This window comes from Eutrigla gurnardus (genome assembly GCF_963514095.1).
Source record: "Eutrigla gurnardus genome assembly, chromosome: 2".
Classification (NCBI taxonomy): domain Eukaryota; kingdom Metazoa; phylum Chordata; class Actinopteri; order Perciformes; family Triglidae; genus Eutrigla; species Eutrigla gurnardus.
In genome coordinates this window covers 17,037,011-17,061,027 of record NC_139916.1, presented here as the reverse complement: position 1 = coordinate 17,061,027, position 24,017 = coordinate 17,037,011, and the positions used below count along the sequence as shown (strand labels likewise).

The 24,017-nt window shown below is 43.4% G+C and overlaps 1 protein-coding gene across 5 annotated transcripts in view; it reads left to right on the top strand.

The window, feature by feature from the left end:
- Positions 1–17,220, top strand: part of foxp4 (forkhead box P4) — a 390,233-nt gene extending 373,013 nt beyond the window's left edge. For all 5 annotated transcript variants that reach the window (XM_084032376.1, XM_084032379.1, XM_084032377.1 and 2 more), the window contains 9 exons: positions 1,694–1,781; positions 2,883–2,966; positions 4,995–5,220; positions 5,747–5,823; positions 5,911–6,012; positions 9,393–9,514; positions 10,096–10,162; positions 11,235–11,404; positions 11,856–17,220. In XM_084032376.1, coding sequence (XP_083888502.1) covers positions 1,694–1,781; positions 2,883–2,966; positions 4,995–5,220; positions 5,747–5,823; positions 5,911–6,012; positions 9,393–9,514; positions 10,096–10,162; positions 11,235–11,404; positions 11,856–11,997 — 1,078 coding nt within the window. In that variant the 3' untranslated portion in view covers positions 11,998–17,220. The remainder of the gene's footprint in view (positions 1–1,693; positions 1,782–2,882; positions 2,967–4,994; positions 5,221–5,746; positions 5,824–5,910; positions 6,013–9,392; positions 9,515–10,095; positions 10,163–11,234; positions 11,405–11,855) is intronic.
- The last annotated feature ends 6,797 nt before the right edge of the window (positions 17,221–24,017 follow it).

The window sequence follows — 24,017 nt, the reverse complement described above, 5'->3', positions numbered from 1 at the left end:
TTTGAACAACGGAGATATTAATAAGCTGCGGTGATGAAATACGTACTCATGCACACACACACACACACATAATGACAGAAGTGTGTGGTGATTGTGATGCCATCGGACAGTCAGATCAAAGCGTGCAGGCAGGCTGGGAAAGTTTGGAGAGGAAAGCTGTTGTTTGGTGTCTCATTTCACGTAGCCCCAGGGCAGATGGAAGGAGAGAAAGAGATAGAGTGTGTGTGTGTGTGTGTGTGTGTGTGTGTGTGTGTGTGTGTGTGTGTGTGTGTGTGTGAGAGAGAGAGAGAGAGAGGCAGATGGAAAAAAAATCGAGGCAGTGACAGATAATGCCGTCAGTCCGACAGTGCGCTCCCTTCCAGCCAGCCTTAGTCATCGCCCCAGGAGGGGAAAGGGTAGAGCAGAAGAACAGAGGAGGAAGACACTCCACTATTTCAGGCGGCCTTTTTTCTCCTCTCCTCTCTCGTCCCACCTCCCCTCCCTCCCTCCCCGTCCTCTGGTATAATACTCTGGCTGTGGTCGGTGGAGCTGGTTGTAATGTGGGTTAAAGCCTTGTCTGCCAGCACTCAGAGGAGTAAACAGAGCCTCATTGTCGGGACACATCGAGAAAAAAGAAACTGCTACTGTTTATGGCCCCGCTATAGAGAGAGGGGAGGGCTTTGGAGGGCAGATTTGGTTGGAATGAGTGTGAATCATAGGCATTTGGGGAGTTGACAAGTGGGAAGGGGAGAGCAGACAGAAGTGTGAGCGAGGAAGAGGGGGAGAGAGAGAGCTCAAAAGAAAGAGAGCGGTGAGATCATGTTTTTGTTATTATTATCATGCACTTGTGTTGAGCCGTCTATCTGACTGCATTAGCCATGCCATGACATCATTGTTTTTGTTTCATTTCTAGTCTTCGCCCGATATTGCCTAACTTTCCGCTTTCTTAAAGAAACACACACACACACACACACACACAACTTTCCTTGTGAAATATACACTTCACGCTAAAGAGACGATTACACAGATTCCAACTTCTAACACCACAGGATATAAGTCACTCTGATACACCCACACACGTAACTACACTCACAACAAGTACACACACACACACACGGGGCAAGCAACAGCAACGGCAAGCAACAGCAACCGGTGAATAACCTTGGCGATGACAGAGCAGAGAGAAAGGGATGGAGGAAGGGAGACAGGGAGGGGTGGGCTGGGAAAGATCAGAAGGTCCCGGGTCCTCCCACATTGGAGGAAACAAACAGCGCCACCATTCACACAGACACACACACACACACACACACACACACCCATGCGCACTCGTGTTACTATGTGGAGTGGAGTTTAGCTAACAGAGAATCTTGAGATAAGGCTTTTTGTGTGATAACACATGAGCTCATATCCAGGTGGTTGTCTTGGATCATGGCTCACTGAGCACCAATGAAGTATACACACACAAAACACAGCTGCTGCGTTCTTCACTAGACAAAATAAACCTCGGAGATTATGATTTATTTGTATGGTGCTGAAACAGCTCACAACTCAGTTTAAATAAAGGGGAAAGTGCTGGCTCGTCTTACTTCGTGATTCAGGACCTGCAAATTAATTTAACAAGGACTGTGTTGACTTAAATGATCGTTGAGTTGGGATTATCAGTGTTCTGATCTTTTTTTAAATTTTATCCTCGTGTGTCTTCCTTCACCTCTAGGCACTTGAACAATGAGCACGCCCTAGATGACCGCAGCACTGCACAGTGCCGAGTTCAGATGCAGGTGGTTCAGCAACTGGAGATACAGGTGAGTCACACACACACACACACACACACACACACTTTACTTTCTTCCGCTCACGGCTAAGTCACAAAGACTGTTTCAGCCACTCAATGGCAGTAACTTGTCTGAGGCAGGGCAGAGTTTATGGAGAGCAGTGGAGCTTGTAATTTAAAAGGAGCAGTCGGCAGGGAAGCTGCCATCGCTGCTCCAATTATAAAGCTGCTCTGGTCACCAGCGAGAGAGAGAGAGAGAGAGAGAGAGGCATGAGCTAGAAAGCGGAAGACCGGGCTGCATGACCTCTCTTGTTCTCAAAGTGGTCCATGCACGCAATGCTCTTGAAACATCTGAATGCTCCAGCAAAATACCAACACTGGACAAGAAGTGAAACGCTGTTCTCAAACAGAACGCCAGAGAAGGAAAGTCACAAAGGCCGGCTCTTCGCGTCTCGTCTCCACATAGTTTCCCCCAAACACTCCGGGACACGCTGCTCACATCGCCGCGTTTGAGCGCATGCAGCATTAGGGCGTAGTAGCATTGTGTTTTCGTGGTCGGTGGTAAACAGCGTTTAGCTGAACCTCTGAAGCCGCCACCAGGGAACGCAAAGTGACAGAGAGGCAGCTGGTGTCACATCACATCAGGACGGCCGTCTCTCTGTCTCTGACATGTCACTTCATCCCTCAGCAGTCCGCAAGCAGCCCACCACTCCACAACACACACACACACAATGTTTAAATGTCTCCTATTTGCACATCTTTGCCGTGTGTGAGTATGTTAATAGCGCTCTCTATCAGAGTGTGGATCCGTTGTTTCTGGAGGCTACACGCGTGTGTGCTCTTGTGCACATGCACGGGCGCATGTAGGATGCGGCATTTCCACAGGCTGTAGCAGCACCCACTAAACGGCAGTTAACAATGTCAAACGGGGACGAGTGTGTCTGCAGGCTAGTGGAAGAGTGTGAGAGAGCTCCGGGTGCCGAGGCGGCTGACTTTCATATATTCATCTCGCTGCCCGAGGTGTAATTGCAATTGTAATTTCTGTGTCAACACCGCATTATATCAATCTAAGCGTTAAGAAATGAGATGCCATTTTTTTTCTTGGCGATAACCACCCTTGTTTGATCCACAGCTGGCGAAAGAGAGCGAGCGGCTCCAGGCGATGATGACCCACCTGCACATGCGCCCTTCAGAGCCAAAGCCTTTTAACCAACCTGTGAGTAAACACTGGCATGCAGATTACGTGACCTTTTTCCCTTTACACGCTGACCCCAAACATTTGCTCTTACCTCTTATTCACCCACAAACTCCTGTTGTTTGAACTGTGTCTCTAAACCTAAACCTACTCGGGATTTCCTGCTCCTCTCGTACTGTCTTGCTTGGTAGCTACGCCCCCTGTTGACCAGTGAAGGTTTATGTGTTTAGAAGTCATGGGGTCTACTTTCTGTCCCTCTCATTCTCTTCCACACTCCTTCACCGTTTTACTTTATTCCTTCTGTCTCTCTTTCCCCGCCTTAAACCTCTCATGATCTCATACATTTAATTTCCCAGAGAACTGCACTTTCATAATGCTCTTACCCCACAGAGAAAGCAGCTCACATAGTCAACGTGTGTCCGAGTTTAACTTCAGTTTTTTATTCGATTCAGCATTTGAAAATTGCATTTTCTCAGCTCGTCATAGAGAGAGAACTACCAAAGTAGTCTCTCGCGGTATTTTTAGTGCGTGTCCACAAAATGGATAGCAATTTGACGTGATGTGTGTGTGTGTGTGTGTGTGTCTGTGTGTGTGAGCCTACACTGGTTGTTATTAGGTATCTAATGAATATTTCATTATTCAGATTGACGAGGAGTCTTATTAAAATATGAAGATGTTGAAATTAATTGTCAATTAGAGGTAGAGTGTCTTAATTTGAGGGGATATAAATGGGTGCAGCTGAGTGGCTGTGTGTGTGTGTGTGTGTGTGTGTGTGTGTGTGTGTGTGTGTGTGTGTGTGTGTGTGTGTGTGTGTGTGTGCGTGTGTGCGTGTGTGCGTGTGTCTGGATGATGTGTTGATCGCTGGGGGATCAGCTGCTATTAACATCTAATGGGAAATCAGGAAGAGGCGTGTTCTGTCACCACCGGAGACGAGCCTCGGGGTCAGGGATTGGAGGAGGTGGGCGGGGGAGGAGCGTCAGGAATGGAAACAAAGCTTGGCCTCAATTAACAGGGTTCGACTGTTGCCGTGGTGATGTGGCAGGGTTGCAGCGTTAATGAAGTACCTGTTAAACAACCCCGCCCCCTCCAGTGTACTTAAATGGTTGAGGGGAGGCAGAGTAGGGAGAAGGCGATTCACACATTTTCACGTACATATAGACAACATACACACAGTGGTTTTAATTAGTCCTAAACTAGCTGCCCTGCAACGGCTGTCCCAGAGAGACTGGGAGCACTGGTTCTCTGTGAGCTGTGTGTGTGTTTGTGTGCGTGTGTGTGTGTGTGTTTGTGTGCGTGCCAGGCTCTGCCTAATTGGGTCGCGTTGGTCCGTGAAGACTTCGCCACCGCAGAGTGCATGTGTGTGTTCCCTTCTTACAAACATGCTGTCGTGTGGTTTTGTATTTGTAAACGCAGGGTTAATTGCAGCCAGCTCTGTGTGTATAAATGCAGTATATATGCATGTCTAGTGTGTGTGTGTGTGTGTGTGTGTGTGTGTGTGTGTGTTTATGCTTCTGTACAAGCATTTGATAAATGGTAGGGAAACACATCCATAGGGAGTGTTTGGGCCTTTATTTTTTATGTAATCTGACTTCCTTGATATAACGTCTTAAATCATGTATATTTACTAGAATAGATGTGTTACTGTATGTTTCATACCTAAGTATTGTTTATTACATTCATATCACCTACATCAGAGAAGCATTAATTAGCCGTAACCCTAACATTTTATGTGCCTGTACTAAAACAATTCTCCACCCTCAGTTTACCACATTTATTTTTTATTCTTTTTACAAAATAAAGTTTCTCACCTGTTCAGCATAAATGGTTTCACACTGTGAACAAAACTAGACACTAAAACAAGGTACGGTAAGTTAAATGAGGAGAGGATATTTTACAAAACAAAAAGAGACGTTTGTTTGTAAAAAGAAATAAAGTGCAGAATTGAAGTGATTTCCGTTGATTTAATAGGTAGAAATAGTATGAAGCCTCCTTGGCTGAAGCTGAACTGTTCAACCTTATGAATCTGTGTGTGTGTGTGTGTGTCTCCAGCTGAACCTGGCTTCCAGTGGCGCTCTGTTAAAGCGGGACAGCGATCTCTACCCAGAGGGTCTTCCTCACCCCCCCACCTCAGCTGCCACCCCCATCACGCCACTGCGCCAGGGACCCTCAGTCATCAGCTCCTCCAGCCTGCACACACACTCCCACTCCCACTCGCACGGCGTTGGGCCCATTCGTAGGCGTAACTCCGACAAGTACTGCACCCCCATCGCCTCAGGTAGACTGTGACATACACTCACTCTGCCCCTACCTTTTATTAGTACAGTGTTTCTTTCACAGCACTTGTTGCTGTTTTCATGTGCTTTTTTCCCACAATTTCTATTAACTATTCCCTCAGAAATCATTAAATTCATGACTCAAAGAGCTCTTTCAATATGTAGCTTAGTTTTAATTCCAATTATCAAAGCAACATGTTGTTAGTATGTAATGTCACATTATTCATAGTTGACTTCTAAAGAAGAAGAATACGAAATGTAGTATATTTACAAAGCTGTGCTCACCACATTTTTTCCATTAAAATATGATTTATGCTTTAATAGAGAATAACATAAAGCATCTAATTACTTTTCTAGACCCATTCTTTTTTATTTTTCCACCCTTTTTCTACATATAATAATTGATGTAAACTGAGATTTTATTTTCATTGTTTATTGCCATGTATTAACATTTAATTTGGAATATATTTGTTAAATGTGTGACATACACATGTGAGCTAAATTAAATTGTCGTGACTCTTTTTTCAGAGCTGGCTCAGAACTGTGAGTTCTACAAGAACGCTGATGTCAGGCCTCCCTTTACCTACGCCTCTCTTATACGTCATGTAAGTGTGTGCAATGATCCCGTCGCACCATCTCCCCTCTCCCCATCCTCCTCTAAACCTTTTTGTGTCTCCTCTCGCCGTCCTCAGGCCATTCTGGAGTCCCCAGACAGACAGTTGACTCTCAATGAGATCTACAACTGGTTTACACGAAAGTTTGCCTATTTCAGGAGAAACACAGCCACATGGAAGGTAAAAGCTTATGATGTACACACTCTGCCTTACACTTCCTCCCTCTCAGGACATTGGTTACACCTCACTAATGCAAATGAATGACAGCCAGCTAAATCTAATCGAAATGGGAACTCAGCTGAAGGACGTTGGAGAACAGACATGTTTTGATTCAAGGCGCAACATTTAAATAATGAAAGTTTCGACTGCGGCTCTTTTGATTCAATCAAACCAAAATTATTTGGACTCAAACTGAAATGTTGTAAACAATTCCGACTGGATAAAATCTGATCTAACTGACTGCAAAAAAATGATTGTGGTCTGTGCCCGCTGATGAAGCCCCCAACCCAAAGCAGATGCTGGCTGAGACCACAATGACAGGAACAACATTTGCAAGCAGGTTTTTGCAGCGTTATTTGAAACATTTGGAGTGGACAAAATTACCTAATTTGCAGGAAATATATTCACTTAGAAGGCCTTGATTTGGTTCTTACACTCAGAATGATGGAAGTACAGTAGTACACACACACACACACACACACACAGTTGCACACAAGTCTTAAAGCTGACTTTGCTCAGCTCCTAAAGATATGACTGATTTGACAGTTATTGGCTCTTTCTGTCCTTTATGAGACACTTCCCTACTGCTCTCATTCTCTCCTTCTTCCCCTCTCTCTCTCTCTCTCTCGCTCAGCCCTAAACAATTCTCTCGCCCAACGTGGCACATTGGAGAGTCGGCCCCACTTAGCCCGGCAGAGCCACATCCAGCCGTTATACAGCCTCATTACAGAGATGCACATAAAAAGCGACACACATGCTGCATGATCACACACATTGAATTCTCCCTCTCACCCTCCTCCTCCTCCTCATCTCGCTCTCTCTCTCTCTCTCCCAATCACACACACCTGGCCTGATCCCACCATTGTAGGTGCTGACCCATTTCTGCAGAAACCTCACACTAATTTGAGTGTCAGTTCCTCCAGAGAGGGAAAGTGAGAGAATGAGCAAAGGGGTGAGAGAGGCAGTGGGAGGAGGGGTGAGGAGAAAGCCTGTCTAATAGGCCTTAACCGAGGTGGGAGGGGGTGGGGTGATGATGGAGGGATGGAGGGAGGGGGCACGGAGAGGGTTAAGAGATGGGGCAGTCAGGAATATCTTTACCTTCTCATCTGACTTTTATGAATTTTAACTATTAATGTCTGGTGTCTGCTTCCTGTACCGTTGGCCTCCAAGACCTTTAAATATAGCTTGGCATGGCCTTATGTATTTATATAGCAGCTCAGCGAGTCAAATAGGGCCGTAGAGATGTATGTCCTTTAATAAGCCGTTATATTTCATGAGGAGAGCAGCGGTGTCAGGGAGTGGAAGTCATTGATCATAGAAACGAAAGGGACAGAGAATGAGGATGAGACAGGAGAGAGAGAGAGAGAGAGAGAGAGAATGGGATGATTGAGAGAGGAGAAGAGGAGGAGTGTTGAGTGTTATTACCAGGTGGTTTGGAGGCGGTTAAAGAAGAGCTTTTATGTGTTGTTGAACTTAACATTTGTTTTTTGGGACGTAACTGGCCCCGTGTATTAAGAATATTAAAACAATAAAATGGAATAAGAATAGAAAATGCAATCAAGACTCCACTTTATACTTCTAATCTAAATTGTACTTTTTACTTAACTACAGCTTTAGTTAGTCGTTACTTCACAGATTTGATCTGTGTATGTAATACATTGTTACAGATTAAACTGCCCAACAGTATATGGAATATTTAGAATTAGACCCACATTGACCAACTACTACATTAATTGTAGAGTAATAATTAACCGATAATTAAATGTATAATAGTACTGCTTACAGGATAATTGTTTCTGCATTGTGAGTACTTGTACTTTAGATACTTTATATGAGTACTTTTTGAATTTATCCACCATAATTTAACATGAATCTGGTTGTAGATTCATCACAAATGACATATTCAGAGGGTATTCACGATCATGGGAGCAGCATATCCCAGCATGCATCAAGCAGCCGCAGAAAATTGGCTGGACTGATCACGATGCTTGAACATTTGAATATAAAGACATTCACGCTTCCAACACCTGAAATAAATTTAGTCTTTTGGCTTCTTTTGTTTCTTTTTTTTCCTTTTTTTTTTCAAAATTCTGCCTCCGGTTGCCGGTGGGAACAGAGATGAGTGGCACATGTGCTGTGACCCACTGTAAATGACTGCTAATGTTTTAACTGGGAGAATTAGGCTTTCATCACGGAGACAAATGCAAATAGCGCTGCAATAGCACTGGTGTCTAGCGCGTTTGTGTGCGTGTGCATGTGTGTGTGCATGTGCGTGTGTGTGTGTCTGTGCGTGTTTGCACTGTCAGGGTGGCAGGCGCAGATTGGGGTCAGACTCATTTACAAAACTTAGCATCACGGCTCGGGGGTTGAGGGGATGCGGGGGAGAAAGGGTTCCTCCGCTGATTATGGCTTGTGTAATTACGTGTGTGTGTGTATGTGTGTGTGTGTGTGTGTGTGTGTGTGTGTGTGTGTGTATCTGCGTGTGTAATTACGGTGAGGAGTGATGCATGCCTGGCCTGTCCCTCCCTCTCGGCTTAGAACAACGTGTCAGAGAGAATATGCAGGATTTAATTATAGACGAATTAAAATTGGTAATGAAATTGGGCATGAACAAACTACAAATAGCAGATGAAAAGGGAGGCCTGTCCCTGGGGGGGTGAGACGAAGATAGCGGTGTGCCTGCCTGCCTGTCTGAGTGCCTGTGGATGTGTGTGTGTGTGTGTGTGCTGATGGTGACTGATTAGAAACATTCTGAGATAAAATAACGCTACTAGAGAACTGCTAGACTGTATTAGCACTGTACACGGAGCTACAGTGTGTGTGTGTGTGTGTGTGTGTGTGTGTGTGTGTGTGTGTGTATAAAAAGGGTCTAATATTCTTTAGGAGAAAAAAAAAGAAGCCCCTTAGGTCCCACTACTTAAAATACAACTTAATACCAAACTGGAAAGCATTGTTTGTACTGAACACACCCAGAGTGACTCTTATCTGCAGTGAAAATTCCAAGTAAGGGAAGAGGAAAAACATTTGAGCTGGAGGATTCATTTACTGCTGGAATATTGTAGAAGTCATGGAATATCATGGCAATTTCACATGTGCAGATAGGGGATTTCTATGAACAGGAGACATCAGAGAATATACGTGTCACATTAAACCTAAACAACAGAATGCCTTTCACAATTATGTCATGCATTCCTTGCATCCTTTTTTTCCCTCCACCACGAGCCAGACTCTTGAAATATGAAAACTAAATTAAATGATATAATAAATTAAAAGTACAGATGCTATGGACTTCTTCAGTCACCTTACAGCTCTTCCTCTTTTCTGTCTCTGCCTCTTCCCAGAATGCTGTGCGCCACAACCTGAGCCTGCACAAGTGTTTTGTTCGCGTTGAGAACGTGAAGGGGGCCGTGTGGACTGTGGATGAAGTTGAATACCAAAAGAGGAGACCACCAAAGATGACCGGGTAAGTGCATGCGTGCACACACACACTCACACACACACACACTCACACTCTCACACACTTTTGTTTTCTTGGTTGGCGGTTGATGAGAGTGTGAGCTTATGGCTGCTGGCACTATGATTGCGTAAATGGACCCTCTATTATTACCAGGGGGCCAACTCTGCAGTAAAAAAATAAAATCCGGTCTGCCGGCTTATCATGTACTCTGTGTGTGTTTTTCTCTGTTTGTCGACACCATTAGTAAGCAGCTGTGTGAGATGCAAGAGAGGAAAAAAAAAAAATTGTTAGCATATGTAAACAGATGTTCTCTCCAACCGCCAGAGAAACCAGGGATAATTACACATGTGCTCACACACACACACACACACCTGCACGCCAGATATTAGACACTTTCATATGTGTGTGTTTTAGCATCTGTTTACAGTCTGTGTATGTTTCTACTTGTAACAAACATATTTGTGAGATCTGTCGGAGCACTTTACACATGTGCGCTCAATCTGTGATTCTTACCCCCCTCTCTATCTATCTCTCTCTCTCTCTCTCTCTCTCTCTCTCTCTCTCTTTGTGTGTGTGTGTGTGTACAGAAGTCCCACTCTGGTGAAAAACATGATTTCAGGCCTGGGCTTTGGATCCCTAAATGCCAGCTACCAGGTAAGGAATGCCCTCTCTCTCTCTCTCTCTCTCTCTCTCTCTCTCTCTCTCTCTCTCTCTCTCTCTCTCTCTCTCTCTCTCTCACTCACACATAACAGCCAATCGCAATCAAGGGCACTAATATCAATTCCCTCTTATAATTAGCAGATTCCCTAACGACGTTCACACCTCCCTCCTCCTCCAACACCAACACACTTTCACCTCCCACCTCCTCACTTTTTCACACATGCTCCACCCCCACGTCTGCACACACACACACACACACGCACACACGTATACACACGCGCACACACATAAACACACACTCGAAACCATCTCTTCACTCCTACGCAGACACACCGCACACACACATGCAATTTTTGCCACCGAGATGATTTATAGTGTCAAGTAGTTGTCAATTAAGGTTACTGCATAAAATTATCGCCTGTCCCAGAAAATCCATCTCTGAGCCAGTGAGAATTCCCCTCATTTTTTTTTTTTTTTTGTTCTCCTGTGTGAGAGGGCCAGCGGGGTGCGTCCCACAGCTCGGGTCCGACCCGTCTCATCTACAGCTGGATGTGAGCAGTTGGGGCGCTGACAGAAGCTGTTGGCTCGCACGTTTTCTCGTCGGCAGACGTTGACGCGTCGCCATGTTCTCATGTGTGTTTAAGCTGCGGTTGCGGATCAGTCCCGCCGAACATCCCTGTTGAGACCGTTGTGCGAACACATACACACTCACGACAGGGACTTAATCACAAGCCCAAGCCTTTACGGGGGGAAAGCACTGTATATAAGTGCCCTCTAGTGGTTTGTCAAGTTCACTTGCAAGTTAGTGGATTCAAATGTGCTCCGTATGGAGGAGCTCTCCTCAAAGCACACATTTTGAACATTTGGTTTACATTTTTAAACAGTTATTACGTCTCAAACCCCTTCTGACATCATCGTTTAGCTTATTTGATGAGTCACATTTTACAAAAACCTCGACTGTAACCCAGCATCTATATTTTTCCTGCATTCTATACTCTTTTTTTTTAGGAAATTGTGTCATATTTTACTTTTGAAGTGACCGGACAACTGTGTGTTTTGTGTGTAGGCGGCTCTGGCAGAGAGCAGTCTGTCCCTGCTGAACAGCCCTTCCCTGGTGAGCCCGTCTGCGGCCAGCCTCAACATGCTGCATGTGGGCCATGATGATGTCAGCTCCACCGTGGAGCAGGTCAACAGCAACGGCAGCTGCAGCCCCACGCTCAGCCCTCACCAGTACAGGTACAACCGCACATATGCACACATGCATGCATGAAACCCAACAGGTGGAGGGTCCGTATATTCCAATAGTAGTGGCCTTTTTATCAGCCAGTCAGTGTCGTCTATCTATATAATATATCTCTATATCATGGCGGTATAATGGTGATACTGATATAAATGTTATTATCTTCACAGAAGACAGAGAAATCATTTAATTTAATGTGAGAGAATGTACGTATCTGGACAATCTCAACATGTTGGACCGACATAGACACTGACAATCATTTTCTCCGCTCACCAACTACAACCATAACAGACGATCTCTCATGTACTTTGATTCGCTTCGACTGTACTAAACTTTAACTGTCCACAAGTGACGGCACACATGGATTTCCAGAAATATAACTAAAACCACCTGGATAACACTCATTTTGATGTATTGTTTAACATGTGTGTGTGACCTCTTCTTCAGCCACCACGTGCACGTGAAGGAGGAGCCCACTGAGTTGGAGGAGGACAGTCGGTCCCTCCTGGCCGGCGTCACACACAGCCTGCCGTTGCCGAGCGACGAGCGCGACCTGGAGGAGGATCTTCCCAGCGACGACCTGGAGTAGGACAGATCCCCCGATGGACCAGAGGGATGAGACACAGCGACATCAATCCCGAGCCCTCTCGTCAGCGTGAAGAGGAAAAAGATAGCTACAGTACACTTAAGAGAAAAGAGAGAAAAAAAAGAGAATGTTTTTTTTTTTTTTGTTGTTTTTAAGAAAATGCAAACAACCACGGACAACGTTGAGAAACTCCAAACAGGGTTAGATGACCTCCGTTACTTTCAGACGCAAACAAGACTGTGGAGCACTGCTTTACCTCCATGTGTTTCTTTTCCAACACTTGGCTCAGAGGTGTAACACCACTCAATGCATACACTCACACACAAACACACACACACACACACACTCTCGTCCACTTGCCAAACCATGTCTCATCATTCTCCCTGGTCAAATCAGCCTCTGTGTAGAGACCCTTAGAGGTTTGAAAACACACTCTCCTCCTTGCCCGACCACTCTGCATATGCCCTCCTCGCTGTCTTGGGCTGCCTGGCTAGCCGTTTTATCAGTTGAGAAGACACACAAGTGTGTGTGTACGTGTGTGTGCAAAAGAGATAGACACACACACACACACAGGATCATGTGTATATAGATTTGGAGCCGTCACCAGGGCGGTGCAGATGTATACCTCTCCTTCTTCCCCCTCTTCGAGTCAACCACTCGCTTTTTCATTTTCTTTGATTTGATTGAAATGAAACTGTCGGGCTTCAAGACGGGAAGGAAGGAAGAGCGCTTTGAAAGCTCAGCAGCGCTCTGACACTTCTGCAGAGCAGGTTCCCGTCTCCACGTCCCAATGAGAGCCCACGGTGAGGCCGTGGGCTGGTCCCTGTCCAAAGCTTCTGCCCCGAGCAAGACACTTAAACTCTTTGCTTCTAAGTGAGAAAAAAAAAACTAAAAGACATTCTCCCACCCCACCGCCATCCCTTCCCATCCCCATCCCTAAAAGACTGCAGGAATAGGACTATTTGGTGCTGTCCTTCTCCTCTGCTCCGTCTGCGGACGGAACAAAGAGCTTGGAACACTATGAGGAAACGAGAAGAAAAGAGGGGAAGCAGAGAGGAACGAGGGAGGAAGCGTCTACAGAAATATTGTGACTAAAAAAAAAGAAAACTGTTCATGATTATGGAATATAACAAGAAAAAAAACGTGTGGTAGCTTTTGTCATTTCCTTTTTTTATTTGATGTTATTATCATTGTTTATTTTTGAGGATCAATATTTCCACGGTGGTGTTCTGTTTTCAACGTACCTTTTCTAAGGATGCTGTTTTTTTTTTTGTTTTTTTTTATGTATTGTAAATTGTTTGATTTACTCTGGCTGTTCACACCATTCCAAATGAGTATTGGCAAAAAAAAACAAAAAAAAGAAAGAGAGCGCAGTATTGGCCCAACTTGTGATACCCGACCCCCACTCCTGCCCTCCCCCTTTTCTGTCCCAAGTGTAGCAGGCAAGAAATTTGGAAATAGCACTTAAAGTTGCCATTATCCAGACAGATTATTTAACAGCTGAATCTTTTTTTTTCTTTTTTTCAGTTCTCTCTCATTCACTTTTTGGTTGTGTATTTAGTTGAGAAATGTCAGTAATGCTTTAAAAATATATATATTATTACTGCAGTCAGAGAATACCTCATCCCACAAAGGTTCTGCCTGGAACTGTGTCCAAATTGATAAACAAATAAGGGGGATTCTTTCTGTGGGACACCAAATGTGGCGACTCTGCTCAGCTTCACTTCAAAGCTCTATGGTTGTAATAGTTACTGTGTAGACGCTATCTGCAATTCACTGTGTGAGTTTGTGTTAAAAGAATAGCATGTGAGATTTTTTTTTTTTTTTTGTGAGCAAAAAAGCATTACTTTTCTCTACAGTGCCATACCAAATTTAACATTTATTTTAATCTATTATCTGCTTATTCCCATTTTATTTTTGTTACAGGTAACCAAAGAAATATGTAGAAAACCAAAAACCCTGTAGTTTATTATTTTTTTTCTTCTTGAAGAATTGGCCAAAAGACAACAAACCAGGAGTTTGAATTCTTATTATTGTACTCATATAACTATTGTGTTGAAACTATACATGACTTACAGTGCTGAACCATTCCGAAAAAAAGAAACCAAAGTGTGTAAAGCAAACTAGAATTTGGAGACATCAGAGCTTTTACATGATAAGCGGTTATGAATGACTCACATTAGGTATGAGGCCAAAAACTAGTATTAACTAACCTCGCACAGTTCCTCCAAAACACGAAAAGAAAGGGAAAAAAAGGCACTTAGAGGTGAAACCCTGTCTGTCCCTGTCGCTCAGGCTACACTGTGTTTCAAACACAATCCTAGGACCGGCCCGACTGCCTCCAAAAACCAGGCACTCGTGAGGCATTCAAACACTTTTTTCTGCTTTACAGGATACATCTTCTGGTGCTGTCGTGACAAACGTTTGGAGTTTTTCGGTCTAGGGAACATGCGCTCTTGATCTGTACGTCGTATTAGCAGAGAGAGGAAGTGTGCGGTTACAAAAGTCACATCTTTGGACGGGGCGGAGTTATTCCAAACAAATCACAATAAAGAGGGAACAACTTAAAAACAATAATACAGATAATATACCAATGTGAGAGGAAAACTACCAGGGGACATCATGTAATCGAAAGTTGGGTTCATATTTTCATACTTTTTGTCCACTTCAGACATTTGTTTTCTTATTTAAATGAAAGAACCTTTCTGATGACTTTGTGTTCAAACAGGACTGTTTCCTGTCACATCAGAGACTGATTTCTAACAAAGTACAAAGTGGCAGACAGACATTTTGAAACGAGATAAAAACCAAAAATAACACTACCTCCTTTTCAAAACGGTTCAACGCATAGCCAATGGGAGACTGAACTCTCTTAAATATTATTATTTTTCCTCCATTCTTCCTCGATGATGATAAGGAATGCCAAAATCGTTGTTACACTCGCTGTATGACTGACGTGAAAAAAAAAAAAGAAGCTATTTGGCGATCCGGACTCACTGACACATCTGCTTGAGCCCAAAAACATAGAGACGTTTCACTTTCCATGGAATTAAAAATGACTACCTCTCCTTAAGCCACATCGAAAGCACTCTCTATGTCTCGAAGTGTGTTGTGAAGTGCTCACTATGTATGAGAAGTTTTCTATCAGCCGTGTGAAAAACCGATCATACACCTGCACCCGGTTACCACCGAGCTGTGTGACTGAACGCGTGCGTATTTGGGATCTCTGAGTGGTGTTGCAGGGAGCTGGGGGATCAAAAGACTTATGACTTAGTGCAACAGAGGCTCTGACCATCCAGATTTCCAAAGACCCGCCACGCATCAGCACCTGCTTCGCCGAAACACGCTCACATAGACGCTGAGAGGACTAACACACACTTACCGAAACACTACTACTAGTAATATCCAAACAAAGAGGAACTGCTGCACACAGGACATAGATGATCTCTGACTTGTGCTTTAAGGTACACCTGTAAACAAAGCTGTTTTATAAAGATTGTTCACAGGTCGCCATGTAACACTTCTGTTCTTTCTCCAGCTTGGCATAACATGATGTATTCTTGTATATTAATGCTTGACTTATCTCTCCAGGGCATTCTTTCCCATTTTTGTCCTTTTGATTTTTTTTTCTCCTCCTCTTCTATTTTCTTTCTGCACCTGTTTAGCTATTGTAAAGCTTTCAGCTCTGATTCCTATACTGTACTGCTAATGCTGAAGTATATGTATTTATCATATTAAGTGCTGCAGGTATCTTGGTTTATTTGTTCTGTTTCGTTCTTTTCCATTTTTTCAGTTCTTCATAAAACGTCTGGGACGCTGATTTTTTAAGTGTATTATCTCTAAAAAAAATTAAAAGAATAAAAGTTAGATCAGTGGTTTAGGTAACACCTGTTTGTATATTTATCTTAGCTAGGTCTATTTTGATACTTTTTTGTCTCTGTACTGCATTTATGCATTTTTAAGGAAAGAAAAAAAAAACAAATGGAAAACAAACTAAAAAGTTACTTCATTATGTATTGATACCTCAGAAGGACTTTTTCTCAAAGACAGGACCAAAACGAAAAGAAAAGAGAAAAAAAAAAAGTCAGAATATGTAGCCCCTCTCTTGCTTTAAAAAAAAAACGTGGAGCTCTACGATATTGTTGGTCCTCTCAGGTGCCAATATGTGTCCCAGCTCCCTGTGACCCCTCCCTCCGACTCCTGACCCCTGTCATTCCTGTGCTGAACTCCGACCCGCAGAGCTGTCAATCATCTGCAGACACCACGGGGGGCGTCACTGAGTCACACACCTGACCGGTGGTGACCACGAACCTCGTCTCCCAGTCCCACAGATGCAGATAGAAGCCTGACACTGATGCATTTTTGATATTCCTCTCGCGTAGTCTCAATACCAAAATGTAGAATGGCTCTCAGAGATGCAGCTCATCCTCTGACTACCAAAGGCATTGAAGGCAACCATTTGCTTAGTCCAAACTCCTGAAGTGTAACCAAACTGTAACCAAACCAATGCCACAACCTTAACCAAACAAAAACCAAGCTACTTCCAAAAGTCTCCATCGACTTCACTGATCACCTTTGCCGATAGCTGTTATCTCTCGTACATCCACGTATTGGTGTAGTAGGACCAGCCCGCATCCTGTTTGTGGGCAACTCACTCAATGGACAAAAGGGAGCCCAAATCCTGACTTGTGATTGGACAGTTCTGAGGTGTCATGCGAGGGGGACGGGACTCTAAAAGTGGAGCATTGCCTGACGGTGTTATCAAGTATACAGCCAGAATCCGATGGAACTACCACTTCAGCGCTCCTCTGGTTAAACCTAAGGAATGTGTGTACATTTTCAGCAGTGACTCTCTGTATTGTTTCCTTAGTTTCAGTTTACCTGTTTACCTCTCTTTATCCTTTGGTTTTTGTTCTGTTTTCTTGTTATTTGAAAGTGTGACCCGAGGACGAGGCGGGGACAGGGACTGGGCGGTGGCTTTAGACAGACAGTGGAGCCCAGCCCTCGGACCCTCCACCCGGGTAGCCATGTAATGCCAGTCACTGCCCTTTTCCTTCATGCTGTATAAAAAACACACACATATATCTGTGTATTTGTAACCTGAATCTTCTTGTGTCTGTCCATGCAGACAATAAAAAAACTGTACAGTAGGTCTAGTTGCATGTAATCTGTACTAATTATTGACAATGGCATTATAAAATGCAATAAAATACTTATTACACTGTCCTACGCTGCGTCCGTGTTGTTTCTTCTCCAGAGCTATAGAACTGTGGTTCTAGATACAGATATATTTACATAGATGAGTAGTATTTCTGAAACTATGTTTATTTCTCTGACTTCTGTGTAATCTTTACTTGTCTCTTATAGATGTTTAACATTACCTTTCTAGACCTGATGCAGGCTTTGAAACGTGTCTGTCTGCAGTGGAAAAATTGCTCTGGCCAACAGATCACAACTACCCATAATGCAACCTGTGATGACAACAGACAACGCTTCATTTAAAGAGATCACAAAGATAAAAGGTTTGGGATCCACTGATATATATATGAACGATCAATAATAACTAAATAATAATAAACTCTAGTACACACAAATTAAGAATTAAATGAAAGGATAGATAAGAATGCTGGGGAAGGTTTGAAGAGGTAGGCTTTGACTGCATTTTGAATGATGACGATGTGGGGACGTTGTGCTCCACAGAGACGAGGGGGGCGACGGCTCAGCGCTTGATCCTAGAGGCGTGCAGGATGGCGTCAGCAGGCCTGAGGCGTCAGAAGGGAGCATGCTGGTGGAGGAGCTCAGAGGGGTAGGGGGTTGCCAGATTGTTGAGGGCTTTGTGGGTGGTGACTAAATTAACGTTTTGTTCCTGAAAATTAATGAACCGGTAATTTATAACGTGAGAAAAATGTAATTTCTAGAAATCTGTATGATTGAGGTTAATCCAAAAATGTGTCATCTCCCTTTTAACAACCGCCGTCCAAATGTGTTTGCTGGTGGAGGATTCATTATGGATGGACCATTTTAACCGCTAAGGCCCTCAGAGAGAAAATGCACCTCTTTGAGTTCATTGTATTCTTAGAGGAGAAAAGTGCAGCCTTACATGTATAGCCTGTGTATGAAATGATTCCTGTACCATTGCAGGATAATCCATCAATCCTACTTGACACGTTGACCTCATTAGACAACAAAGTGCAGCTCCGCATTCCCCTCTGTCACGAGGTGAGCCTGTGTCGGTCGTGCGAGGCCTTCAGAGAGGTCAGCGTGTGTTGTGATACAGAGAGTGGCCACCAGGAGGAGTAAACAAACCGGACAACACAAGCAGCATCTCATAAACACAAACCCAGCAACAAACATCACTGTGGTCCACTGACATGGTCCAACCAACAGGGTGGGCCAGAGAGTCCAGAACAGCCAGGAGAGAACCACATCTCATGTGATGGAGCGGCTTCCATGAATGCAGGTGGCTGAAGTCTGTTGAGATAGTTGAATAGTTGCTGAATGTGGTAGAAACTAGTTTCTTGTGACCTATCTATACTTTGTTTTCACTCACCTGCTCCATTTCCCTTCTCTTCCTCACCTGTGTGTACCTTCCTCACCGTTTTGGTGCATGCCCTACAGCTTATCTTTCAAAGTGTGCGCTGCGTGGTGGATGTGTTGCCACAGGGAGAAAAAATGGAAACTGGCTGGATGTATTTTGGAAAGTTGAAACTTTGTTTAATCTTATGCTTTTAGTGAACTTCTCTGTGAGTCAGCTGGGAGGAAACTCACTCTTGACGCTTAAATCCCTGTGACATTTGGTTTTGGGAGGGACCGCATCTTAAGCTTTTTGCACACACACACACACACACACACACACACACACGCTGGCATGCACACATCAGGAATACTAAGCAGAAACGTAGTTCTATATAGTTGTACAAGGTGAGCCAGGGTGCAGAGCAACACACAAAGAGGTTATTCTTGGCGTGGCGCGGTAGTGTTTGGCATAATGCTGAATATATTTCTTAATGCTTGTCTGGACAGAGTAAGTGATAGTTGTGTGCACATGAATGTGTGTGTTGTACATTTGCAAACCTGGATTTGTAAACATGTGTATGCATCTGATTGTCTTTGCATGTTTGCAATGTTAAAATCAATATGCATGCATCCATGTATGTGTGTGTGCATGTGTGTGCATGTGTGTGCACGTGTGTGTGCATGCATGTATGTGTGTGTGTGCATTTGTGTGTGTGCATGCATGTGGGCATGTGTGTCTGTGTGTGTATATGCGTGTGTGTGTGTGTGTGTGTGTGTGTGTGTGTGTGTGTGTGTGTGTGTGTGTGTGTGTGTGAGTCCCAGCAGCATTGAGAGCACTGAGGTCCAGGCAGACCCTGTGAGTCACAAAATAAATGTAGAAGCTCACATCTCTCTCCATCTTCCTCCCTCACCCGTCTTCCCCTCCTGGTCTGTGCCTGAAGCACTGGGCCGTCCCCCAAACAGGATACACTGACTCCCTCAAACAACACCACTCTGTGTATCTGCTGTTTGTATGTCGAAAAGTCCTGAAAAGATAAATCCTTCTGCACAATGGGATGCCCATTTTACACAGCCTTAAATACATGGAAATTACCACGAGGAAGCTTTAATATTGCAACAAATTAAATATTTATTGTTTTAAACGTTACGCATGAAGAAATGTATACTTATTGTCTTTGCTGGTTCTGTTGACAGACTTCTCTGGGCTCTACCTGACCCACGTAATCGGTCAGATTCTAGACGGGACTTCGGAAACAAGTTATCTGTTCAATATCATGTTAAGAAACAATTCTTATAAAATTAGCAAAAGTTAAGTAAATTAAAGAGTTTTTTTAATGAGGGCTCAGGCCTTCTGGACACCAGAGTGAATATAGTAGTTAATTGTTTAGTTTTGAAAAATGTATAACAAATACTCAAAAACACATTTAATTACAAACACACATCAGAAGGATAGAAAACACAGAAAATAATCAAATCATATTTAAAAAACCTAGAAACAGTGATTGTTTTGGCATTTCTGCTTGGAAAAAATACTATAATTACCAATTTTTGCAAAAATTTGCAAAAGAAGTTGATCAATTGACTTCTTGATGAATAACACTAATTGCATCAACGTCAAGTCTTTGATCTGTAAAAATAAATCACCCCGTCTTCTGCAATGATCAAATGCTTTGAATCTCACATCTGTTATAAAAAAAGACTTCCTTAAATGAAGCCACGTGGTCGTCAGCTCTGCTGTTTCTGGGAGAGTCAACATACGATCGTACATTTCACAAACACTGCGGACAAAGAGCAAAAAATAATGGTAACATAATATTGAGTTGCTGTGATATCAGAGTCGACGGTTGGATCACTGTCGTTATGGTTTTTACATGACGAGCTTCCAATAGTTAGTGTTCGTCTGCTCTGCGAGAAGTCTCAGATAATTCATGAGTCTGATGAGAAAGTGACAAACTCCATGTGTGGCAGAGAGAGAGAGAGAGAGAGAGAGAGAGAGAGAGAGAGAGAGAGAGAGAGAGAGAGAGAGGGCCCCAGCTACAGAACAAAAGCATCTTTGTGAGTGATTGGAACCACATTTTCAGCTCCCCCCCTCTCTCTCTCTCTCTCTTGCTCAATCTCCCAGTCACACAAAACTGTTCAAAACCACTGAAACAATCAACGTCAAAAGTTTAGAATAATATCCAGAGACGGTCTCAGCAGATACAGTGTGTGTGTGTGTGTGTGTGTGTGTGGCTCCAGTTTCACTAATCTGTGAACACACACCTAGACGTACTCGCTCTGCCTCCGCCTGGACTCCCTCCCTCCCTCCCTCCCTCCCTGCCTGCTGAGTTGATGCTGGCTGAAGGCTCTGGATGTGGCATCTCATGCAGTCTGGGCAGAAGGAGCAGGCGAGCGGCTCTCACCTCAGGTCTCCAGTGCTGGCGGGCTGGAGGAGGCAACCTGCTCTTTCTCTGCTGGATCTCAGTGGACTGGAAAACCTCTGAAGCCTCAGAGGCCTTCGCCAAACAAAGAACAGGTCTACGTGCTGTTAGAAAGGTAGAACTGCCTTCACTATAGTGAAGCATGACATGGTTCTCTTTGTGAGGACAAGCTGCCCTTGGTATAGCATGTAGCAGGACTGATACCTTGCACTGTTTCCCAAAAATGCCCTTTAAAATGCACTAAGCAGTGTGAAGAGTTCAACATAGTCTTATTGGTTTTCTTGCAGAGAATTATGAAAAGTTAGAAACCACTGGCATGTCTTGTACATAGACTGTATAAAATAGAATGGGTTCCTAAAGAGCAGCTCTCGCGATCATGCAGTGACGACAGTTACTGCTATTCTCAATATGATTGGATCGTTGGTGGAGCCGGGTGGCAGATCAGCCAACAAAACTAGATACAACGTGTTATTTAATAAGCTGCACAAGTGCTGGTAGGGAGGTGTTTCTGTTACCTTCTAACAAATCCCAGCCTTTTCATATCTACTGTATGGCCCAGAGAGTGCTTACGATCTTCTCATTTAACACATTTAACTCGCAAGTTCGCAACTTGCAAATGTCAAACTGTCCCTTTAAAAGAGAGTTATTACAGGTCTGGATCAGGGACAAAATGTAATGTGCTGCTGCAGTTATTTCTGTTGTGCTTGTGTGTGTAAATGCCCATTTGTGAGCGTCAACATCTGCTCCCGTTTCATAATTGGAGGCTGATTTGATGGCGGAGGTGAGGTATGTGGAAGGATGCTGACATATTCATCTGCTCGGCACACGAGACCCTGGACGGTCCCGGAGTCCCCGTTCACCTCGACAGGAAGCCGCCAATTACAGTGGAGCCAGAACAAAAGGCAACCAGCAAATCTACACTGTGACAAATTAAAATCATTACATAACCATTAAATAAGTTTGGATTAAATTACCAATGAGCACCTGTGAATCCCCAGTGTTTAAGTCATTATGTAAATACCGAGCAAGCAATAGAAATGAGAGTGGGCCGGCCTGCAGGGAGCCTTGAATCGTGAAGAATTTGGTGAACGGAAGTAAGAGGACAGAGAGCATCAGCTGTTCAGGAAGCCGATGACAGCTGAAGAGTTCTCCGTTGTCATTGTTCCGTGTTGGATTAGGCGAGGAAGCGATCCTGTACGAACACGCAAGACTTTAATTCAGCCACGGTTTCATGTCAACAGTCTGTAGCTTATTTGGCATATTTATGAGTTTTTGTTGCTGCAACAATTCCAATATCAAATAAAAGACATTCACATTGTGATCTTGTGAATTAGTTGAAATGAGGGTGAATTTTAATTTGACACAATTTGGGAGGTGCTCCTGTTCCAACTGTTACAAAAAATCCTCTGCAGTTGATGACTAATTGGTGACTTACCCATCAACCCTGACTCAGGTCTGGTCTGTAGTATCCAGCTGTCCTGAGTATGTCTGATGTTATTTCACAAACAAAAGGACAGCCACCATAATAATAAAAAAAACAATCCTGCAGGAGCTATATCTCTCAAACTGTTGATGATTGCCCACAAACTCCGACCCTCGTGCCCAGACAGACACAAATCCAACAAACGGTTCAGTGTCAGAGCCTGGCTGTCTCAGATGAGTGATTGTGCACACAAATTGAACAGGAGGCCAAGTTGTTGTTAAAAAAAAACAACTGCCTGTCTCCGAAAAAACACCTCCAAAGATTTGCTGCTGTGAATGATCTTCCGCTCCCGCCACGCCTCCAGACATCAATCACAGGAAACACTCTCATCAGCCACAACATCCAGGTGTCAACATGGCTGAGCAGACGAGGCCTGAGGTCATGAGCTGTGTTCCTCTTGTTTGTCATATTAGTCAACACGGTTCTCTCCGGCAGCAAAGCTGGAGATAAGTTGTGGTTTTATCTGTTAGAAATGTATTTACAAAAAGTGAGAATTTTTTTTTCAAGAGAAATCATCAAATTAGGTTCCATCATTGTTGTTGGTCATGCAGCTTTACTGATTTATCTCATTACAAAGTAAAATACAGTGTTTTTGTATTTGAAATGTCAGGTGATAAAGTATTTTTGGATAACCAGAAATGTTTTGAAAAATGTCACATCCTTTGAGATGCACATCTACTGTTGAAGATAAGCACATCTGTTTATTGTCATCATTTCATGGAAATCTGAGAACCTAATATAAAAAAAAGAGTTAAAAGCTGTTGACAATATTAATGAGTCAGCATTGTCGAAATTCAATACATTAACATTATTAACACTTTTTCACAGAGATAGATTTTCCAAGCTCACAGTCATTCATATATCCATGTATAAGAGTATATATGAGTGTACATCCAAATACATACATTATATGTTATTTAACCTGGCTCGTTTGCATTTAGCTCAACCTAATTTGTTTGTTCCTGAAGCCGATTATCCCCCAGATGTCCGATGGCATGCATTACTCAGACAATGTGGAAATAACCAAAGAGGTAACTTCTTGACTCACTTAATGAGTATTCAGTCAGATAAGCTGTGACATATTGGAATTCGGTAAGACAATAAAAAAATGACTTAATGGTTCTGGAAAACAATTAAGGTGAATTATTTTTTCAGTACCTCTGCATTTAACATGAAAGTCACTATTTTCAGGGTCGGGTTTCTTGTAATTGCTTTTGAGTGCACAGTTACTATCAGGAGGATGAATCATAAGTCATGACGTAGTCCAGCTTGTACAGGGACCAGAGTCAATGAAGAAAATTCCCACAGTGAGTCACAACATCTTCTAAATGAAATCTTTGACCCTGCACCTAAAAAACAAAGGTGTGGTGGACTCAGAGTATACTTGGCGAGATGGCCACTGATTTGAAGAATTAAATATTTCACTGTTAGACTGCCAAAAAAAAGTAGCCAGTGAACCATTTTTCCAGACAACCCGCTGATAATATTAACTGTAATTATGATACACTCCTGCTGTTTACTACGGCTGTGTGATGTTCATTTTCTGAAAAGATACTAAAATACCATAAGATATTCTCAGGCGGTCTCCATGTTTATTACTCACA